Here is an 8,675-nt window from a genome sequence, read left to right as displayed (position 1 = left end):
AAAAGCATAACTCATCAGTACAATATATAATTTAATCAGAAACGATGAGTATATAAAATAAAATAAAAAACCTACAAAAATATTTTGTCTCCTGACAAAATATTTTTATAATAATATTAAAATAGACATTTTAAAAGATAAATATTTACATAAAAACTTCTTTATAAAAAAGTAATATTATAAACGGTTAAATATATATGAATCGATCTAATAATATTATGATATATAACTCTAATATTATATTATGATACTCAAAAACTTAAACTAAATATAGAGGAATATATCTCTACAAAAGTTATTCACAAAGGAAAAGTATATAGAATGAAAAGGTTATCAGCTAAAAACTAAATAAAACTACATTAATTTATATTAATAATTAAATTTAAATTTTTTAAATTCAAAATTTAAAAATTTTAAAATTAATTAAGTAAACCTAATTAAAACCTATAAAAACCTTCCACTTCTCTCTCACATTAACCTACCCACCTTCAACAATCACACACACCTCTCTCTCTCTCTCTCGAATGCTGTTGGAAGCGCCGGCGACTTCCATGCTCTTTGCGACGCCTTCAATAAGCGCATCCAAGACAACTACTTCAACACGAGGGAGAGGTAGATGCCGAGGTCAACGCCATCAAGTTTGGCGGCGGCGGAAAGGTCAGCGAGAACGTCTCCAGTGCCGGCCTTCCAGGGAGAGGAGCGGGCGGAAATCTCTGTGGCTGTGGCAACTGCGAGGGCTGCTGGAGCCACTCCCGAGGTTATTAACCGAATTAGTTTGTTTAAATTATTTGTGGAAGAGGATATCTTAGTGTTATTTTGGCATTATTGGAAAATTAAATTTGTCTATGTGCATCTTGAAGTAGTGATTATGATTGTCGATGAACCCTATTATCTCCAAAAAATTGAATGTGTTTCTTACAGGTTAGGGACAGTATGCGCTTCATTGAAGCAGTTTTGAGGGAATCGGATAAACACATTATTGCACTGGCAGATGCTTATTTCTTTTCACCTAGTGTTTGGGAGGGGCAATATGGGAAGTGACGGAGCCACTGAATAACAACAACAACAATATGGGAGTAATAGTCCATCTTCAAAAAACATTCATTTAATATGAAAAAAAATTCTAATACTTAACAAAAGAAATATTTAATTATATTTTAGCAAAAATAATTAAATATCTATAAAATTTTTAAAAAAAATATGAAATTCTTAAAGAAATAGAGACATTTATATTTACAATACAAAAAAATTCGAAAAATATATAAAAGAACATCTATTTAATATGAAAGGGAAACATTCTGATACTTAGTAGAAGAAACATCCATATATATTAATTCGTAGAAATTTTGAATTCATCTAAAAGTATTTGGTTGGTTTTTATCTAATACCCTTTTAATTTTCTAGCAGTGCTCATTCATAAATTATATATTCATACTATGACATATCCATGATAAAAACATGCATCTTTAAAATACACGCGTTGATCAGTTTCACACACACCCCTCAAGATTGTTGGAAAATTCAGCAGACTTTGCTTCCCATAAATATGGGGACCCTCATATGAATACACATTCCCAAAATCACCCAGCAAATTGCAAGTAGCTCTAACTACCATAATTTGTGCATGGTTTCTAACTTTCTATTTTTGGCGTAGTTGTACTAAACTACTAATATAATAAGGAAGAATACAGCGATGATAGGAGTAGATATTTGAAGTCAAAATATTCAATTGCATTATTAGTTTCTTCTACAAAGCAAACAATTTAATCAACCATTCAAAATATCTTTTTCTATTTAGTTTAGTTGCACGTCCCGCCTTTGCAAAGGTCCCAGCCATATAACCGGGATACAATTCCCATTTTGCCCCGAAGCAACCTTATTAATAGCGTCACATGTGGTTGCTTGCTCCATCATTTGTTATTGAATAATTGCCTTTGCCAACTCTATCGACCATTCATTCAACTTGATACCTTCTAGTTATTAATAAACTTTGTTTTTCCCAAGGTGTGCAGGCGCAGCCATAGGCATAAGCTCCACCTTCATGGTGAGACTTCTCAACAAAGTCCAACGTTCCAACATAAATGTTTCTCCTTAAACTAATTCTTTACATTTTCAGGATATTTTATATTCCAAGCAAGCTGTGTTGCTGAAGGAGGCTAAGCATGTAATGAAGAAACTTATTAGCGAGGATCCAATGGAGAGTTTGTGCATGGTTGACTTAATCCAAAGGCTTGGCATTGAGCACCACTTTCAAGAGCACATTGAAGCTGCACTTGAGAAGCAACATTTCATAGTGATCACAGATCCGATTGATTTTGTCCAAAGCCATCAACTTGACGAAGTTGCACTCTCATTCCGTTTACTCAGACAGGGAGGTTATTCCGTTAATGCAGGTTGTTATAAAATATAAAACACATATTAAAAACAAGTTAAATAACACATATATTTATAAAAAAAATCTTATAATTAATATCAACTACAACAATGGTTGTGCAGATATATTTGAGAGGTTGAAAAAGAACAAAGTGCAGTTGAGAGAAGCATATGGTGAAGATGTGAAGAGTCTCATAGCGGTAAATGAAGCAGCGCAGCTAAGCATTGGAGAAGAAGATACTTCTCTTGAGGATGTGGGGCGCCTCTGCCGCGAGCTTCTTCATTCATGGCTGTCAAGGCATCATCATCATCATGAAGCTCAATATGTTGCAATCTCTCTCCAGCAACCACTTCATCACAACTTGCCTAGATTCGTGGACAAAACCATCTTGCTTAGGAATTTCAATCCCGACAAGGAATCTGTGTGTTTTATGGAACTTGCAGAAATCAATTCCTGCATAGTTAGGCTCATGAACCAGCATGAAGGCCTTCAAGTTTCAAAGTAAGTTCTATGGTAAATAACAATAATAACAATAACCAATAGAATAGTGTGGGACACAAATCATCTATGCAACATGCCACTGATAAGTTATATTCCCTTGATAGATGGTGGAAAGGGGAGGCTATGTCGAAGGAGCCGAAATTTGCAGAGTATGAAGCTCTAAAATGGTACATGTGGTCCATGGCATGCTTTACAGATCCGAGCTTTTCAGACCAAAGACTTGAGCTCACCAAACCTATCTCTCTGGTCTACATCATTGATGACATTTTCGATGTTTATGGCACGTTGGATCAGCTTATTCTATTTACTGATGCGGTTAAGAGGTGCCTATTCTATAAGATTTGTTATATTGACATTTAAATTTTCTTATTATTCCATTCTAATGCTTACAAGTTACAACAAATTTTTACCTCTCAATTCAGATGGGAATTGACCGGAACAGAGCACCTTCCCCAATTCATGAAAAATTGTTTAAGTGCTCTATATGAAATTACAAACGCTTTCGCCGAAAAGATCTACAAAAAGCATGGATTGAATCCTATAAATACCCTTAAAAAATCGGTAAATGGTCCATTTATTTCATTATTTTTTATTTTATTTTTGCACAATGAGGTCATGAGGTTTCCTTAGACCAACTATTCAATTTCTTTTAAATGTATGTATAATTATCAAATAGATATAAAATTATTTAATAGATTAAATTAAAAATGAACTATCCGAAATTGCTTGGAATTGCACCAACTTGTAGCAACAGTAACGCTATGTATTTCTAATGAAGTGTTTGCATGAAATTAACAGTGGGTGCAATTGTTGAATGCCTCCTTGGAAGGGGCACATTGGTCTGATTGTGGTGAATTGCCAAAGTCAGAGGAGTACTTGAAGCATGCAACTGTAAGCACAGGAGTGCACGTGGTGCTTGTCCATTCATTTTTCCTTTTCCATCAAAATATAACAAAGGAAACTCTTGCAATTTTAGACGACTTTCCAGACATTATATATTCCGTCGCAAAAATCCTTCGTCTTTGTGATGACTTAGAAGGACACAAGGTAAAATCCAAGTCTATTCCATTATTCTTTAAGATGCACCACAAGAAAGTTATATTTAATTCCATTATAGTATACCTTATATAGCACTATATTAAACAACGAACTGAACACAGTAGTATAAAAAGGATTATGTACTATGGTATTTTGTTTTTTTTTTGTTTTTTTGTTTTTTTTTTATAACACATATATTTCAATCATGAATGCAGAATAAAAATCAAAGTGGGTTTGATGGGTCATACATTGAGTGCTACATGAGAGAACACCAAGAGACTTCAGCAGAAGATGCAGAAAGGCATGTTGAGGAGCTGATTTCAATGGAATGGAAGCGTCTCAATCGACAAGTGTTGTGCAGAGATCAGCAATTTCCATCGTCATTTACCAAATTCTGCATGAGTGCTGCTAGAATGGTCCCTCTAATGTACCATTACCGCACCAATCCAAGCCTTTCCAACCTACATCAACATGTCAAGTCTATTGCTAATGCTGGTGTTGCAAACATGTGAATTCACTTGTACTAACCTTATGAACATGGTCATGATTTAATTTCTTTTCAAAGAATGATCAGAAGTTGTCGTTTGCATATTAACCTTTCTTCTTTGACAGAAGGCATCGCCATAAAGGATCAGATGATTTTTCATTTTAATATATGCACATGTACCAGAAATCATATGTTAGTTGATCTAATAAGAATAATGAATTTCAAAGAATACAGAAAATCACATGTATCAGTTGACGCATAATGAATTTCAAAGAATGCAGGAAATAGCATATTTAATAGGAACGAGTATAAGTATCAAAATTCGCTTCATAAGCAAAAATCCAACATCGCCTTCATTCCTAACTGATACATGTCCTACATAGCAGTAGGCTACTAGCTCAAAGGACAAGAATTATCTCGCACTAGTAAGTTGTAAAGACTATTAAAACCGCTTTCTTAACCAATGTGGGTTTTTAATCCCTGTTGAAGGCCAAATCAAACTTCCAACTTCTTCTTCCCCGCAAGATTGACAAGCTCAATAGCTTCTTCAATCATCCCATTGGCAACAAACCCCTCAACCACCTGCTTCAATGCCTCTGCATCAATAGCCAATCTACTACCTTTCATAGCCTCTTTGCACAGCTGAAAACCCAAATCAAATTCACCCTTCTCCGTAAAAAATGGCGCAAGAGTCACATAAGTAGACCGAACAGGTTCGCATTCACTCTTCACCAACTCATCATACCAAACCTTAACTTCTTCAACATTGCCATCACCAACAAACCCTTTAATCAACACATTGAAACAATGCACATCAGGGTTAACCCCGCTCAACTTCATCACATGAAACAACTCTACGGCATCCTTTAATCTGCCATCACCAATCATCCCACCCATCCTCAGCCTGTAACTCACAGCATCAGGCTCAACATTCCTCGTCTTCATCATTGTCCAAATCTTCTCACCCTCATCAAGCCCACGCTTCTCATAAAACTGACCAAGCAGAGTATTAAAAGTGATCAAATTAGGCTCCAAGTCCAGCTCACCCATCTCATCAAGAACCCCAACAGCAGAGTCCAAAGAATCCATCTTGCATAATGCGTGAATGAAAACATTAAACGACACCACATCGGGTTGAATCGAATATTTGGCGCTGATTTCACGGAAAAGCCCCATGGCAACGTCGTATTGCCCGGCAGCGACGTAAGCATTGATGAGGGAAGAGAAGGCCAAGTTTTTGCCAGGGCAATTAAGGTTTGGCATTTCCTCGAACAGTTTGCGGGCGTGGTCAGGCATGCCAGCTTTGGCGTAGAGATTGATGAGGCGAACAATGAAGCCCTCGGTGGTAATCTCCTTGTACTGCTTTTGGGCTTCAATGATCTCTTCGATCAAAGGAAAGGCCTTGGCCTTCGCAAGCTTGCGTACAACGTCGGTGTAGATGCCAACACTTCGCCGGAAGTACTTGTTTTTGCAAAGCCTCTTGAACTTGTCTACCACGTTTCGCATTGCTTCCGGCGTTTCGTAGTCGCTGGGGAGCGTGTGGAAAGATGGCGTCACGCGTCCCCGTTTGCGCTTGTACTTGGATTCGGATTCGATACCTGTGGTTGTGGCGGCGGTGATGGAGGAGGGTGCGGCGGTGATGGAGGAGTGTTTTACGGTGAAGAGTCGACGCAGAGTACTGAGGCCAGACATGGTGTCTTCTAGTGTGTACGAATGAAATCTAAGCTAACTGCCTAACTACTTCAACATCAGAGGAGAGCACAAGTTGTTGGAAATGGAATCACACTGTTTCAATGGAATAATGCAGCATCTAATTTTTATCATAAAATAATGCAACATCTCATTCAGGATTGGAAAATTAATTTTGATATTCTGTATATAAATAATTTTTATGTCGAATAAACTACTAATTCTTATCATGAAATATTTAAATGTTTATTATTTTTATATTTTGTATTTAGACAATAAAAAATAAAAAATATTAGAAAATCATAAAAATTTAATATTTTTAATTATTATTTAATACAATTTTTTAGTTTTTTAACTCATATTTTTAAATATTGACGGATTGCTATCAATAAATTGTCGGTATGTTTCGATAAATTTCTCTCAATGAAAGCTACAGAAATAGGCTATGTAGCAACCTTTGCATAACATGACCAAATATAGTAGTGCTAATCTACAAATCCTGTGGTAAATTTAGCTCGTAGCGTGGCTTGGAACTGGTATCAGCAAGTTTGGCAATCTCCTTTGCCTCTAAAATCATGGAATTGTTCAACAGTGTATCCACCACAAGCTGCAACAGCGATCTAGGTGGACCAACAAAGCACCTGCCATTGAAGATCTCCTTGGACACCTCAAAAGCAGCCTTCAAATCACCTTTGTCACACAGGAATGGAAGAAGGATGTTAAAAGTGTGCCTATCAGGGGCAAACTCAGTGGTTGCAATTTCACTGTACCACTTCTTAGCTTCATCCAAATTATTCTCATTGACAAAACCTCTAATCAGAGCATTGATGCTGAACAAATTAGGCTTCACACCCTCTTCACTGCTCATCTTCTGGTACCACATAACAGCATCGCCACTTCTTTTCTCAACACACATTCCCACTAACTTAGCATTGTAGCTCTGAACATCAGGAGCAACATGTTCATCCACCATCCGTTTCCAAATTTTCTCACCATCCTCAAAACGATCATTTGAATACAATCCATCCAGGAGGGTATTGAAGGTTATCACATCAGGCTTCACACCCTTAAGTTCCATGTCATCAAGCATGGAACTTGCAGAATCAAAAGAACCCATTTCGCAAAAAGCCTTGATGACTGTATTGTAAGTCACCAAATTGGGCTCCACGGAAAGCTGTGTAGGCAACTGGTTGAAAAGGGTAGGTACCATGTCAAACACGTTGGAATGCAAATAAGAAGCCAAAAGGGCATTAAGAGAGAGCACGGTACGGGGACAGTTCCTTTGAGGCATTTCATCGAACACTTTGTGCGCGTTCTGAAACATGCCGGATTTGCCGTAGAGTGTGATAAGGCGGGCGGAGAAACCTTCCTTGGAGATGTCTTTGAAGGTCTTCTGGTGTTCGAGGATGTCCTCGATGGATTGGAAGCGCTTAGCGAGAGCGAGGCGGCGAACGGTGCGCTCGTAAATACGGTGTTTGCTTCGGAAACGATCCGATTGGGAAGCTTGCTTGAAGGAATGAACGAGGCGGTCGAGGTCGCGCTCATTGGAGAGATCTCTTAGAAAAGACGTGATGATGGCTGAGGCTGAGGCTGAGGCAGAGGATGTCGTGAACATGCGGCAAAGATTGCCGTGCAACTGCCACGGCGACATGCTGCTAAGGGTAAAGTAAAATTCACTCACAGTGACCGGTGTGTGTTCTGTTCTTTTCTTTTTGTGTTTTTGATTCTGGTAATTTCTTTCTTTTTACATTATGTTTGGTTTGATAGAAAATGAATGAAAAAAAAAATAGTTGGAAAGAAAATAAATAGAAAATAATATTTTTTTGTTTGGTTATCAAAAAAATAGGAAAAAAAAATTTGTATGGATTCCATTAAAAAAAAATTCTCTCTATCACAAACAAGAAAATAAGAAAAAAAATGCTATATTTTTGTATTTTTAATACTATCCTTAGTTATATTATTATTAACAAATATTAATATAAACTAAGTTGGGTTGGTTTAGTGGTAAACTCATTAGTCTGCTTAAACAAGTATCGAGGGTTCGAATCTCGTCTTGTGCATGCAGCAACCCATTGGATATCGCCGGCAAATCAACCATGATGTATTTTATCTCATTCTTAATGTGTATTATATTTTGGTGACTAATTTTAATGAAAACCTAATATAATTTATTATTAATATTGGCACTTATGCCATTCGTACTAAAATATATGTTATCATTCTTCAAAAAAAGATATATGTATATCAGCATATGCGCCTTTATGATTTTATGTAAATTTCAGGGCATGAACGGTGGAAATCTCTAAGAATGTCAAATGAAAAAGTTCTTCAATATATTATCAGTGGCATTTAGAGCAAATTAAAATGGACATTTAGAGTTATTATGGCCTTCAACATTCAGCAGTTTCATTTCCTATATATTGTAAAACAAAAATCATTTCACCTTCTTGTATTCCTCTAAATATGTGAAATAGATAAATCCAAAACTAGATCTTTTCCCTTTAGGTAGTGTTGATGTTAAATTTTAGTTAGTAAATCTTCCTGCAGGCATAGTGTCATATTTTGTATGCAGTCGAAATGGAAATC

General features: G+C 36.5%; 3 protein-coding genes across 3 annotated transcripts; 1 reads left to right on the top strand and 2 right to left on the bottom strand.

The window, feature by feature from the left end:
* The first annotated feature begins 1,576 nt into the window (after positions 1–1,576).
* LOC112714722 (neryl diphosphate diphosphatase, chloroplastic) lies at positions 1,577–4,629 on the top strand. Its single transcript, XM_025766381.3, has 7 exons — positions 1,577–2,044; positions 2,117–2,393; positions 2,497–2,875; positions 2,980–3,198; positions 3,298–3,436; positions 3,674–3,922; positions 4,129–4,629. Exons 1-7 carry the CDS (start codon positions 2,042–2,044, stop codon positions 4,423–4,425), a joined length of 1,563 nt encoding a protein of 520 aa, XP_025622166.1. The 5' UTR covers positions 1,577–2,041; the 3' UTR covers positions 4,426–4,629.
* A 266-nt stretch (positions 4,630–4,895) lies between these two features.
* LOC112717186 (uncharacterized) lies at positions 4,896–6,092 on the bottom strand. Its single transcript, XM_025769286.1, has one exon. The coding sequence runs from the start codon at positions 6,090–6,092 to the stop codon at positions 4,896–4,898; it is 1,197 nt and encodes a 398-aa protein (XP_025625071.1).
* A 289-nt stretch (positions 6,093–6,381) lies between these two features.
* On the bottom strand, positions 6,382–8,587 carry LOC112714721 (uncharacterized). The gene has a single exon (XM_025766380.3). It carries the CDS (start codon positions 7,738–7,740, stop codon positions 6,580–6,582), a length of 1,161 nt encoding a protein of 386 aa, XP_025622165.1. The 5' UTR covers positions 7,741–8,587; the 3' UTR covers positions 6,382–6,579.
* Positions 8,588–8,675: the final 88 nt, after the last annotated feature.

Source organism: Arachis hypogaea, chromosome 10 (genome assembly GCF_003086295.3).
Source record: "Arachis hypogaea cultivar Tifrunner chromosome 10, arahy.Tifrunner.gnm2.J5K5, whole genome shotgun sequence".
In the NCBI taxonomy this organism is placed as follows: Eukaryota; Viridiplantae; Streptophyta; class Magnoliopsida; order Fabales; family Fabaceae; genus Arachis; species Arachis hypogaea.
The sequence above is the reverse complement of the archived record's forward strand: the minus strand, read 5'-3'. Positions and strand labels throughout refer to the sequence as shown.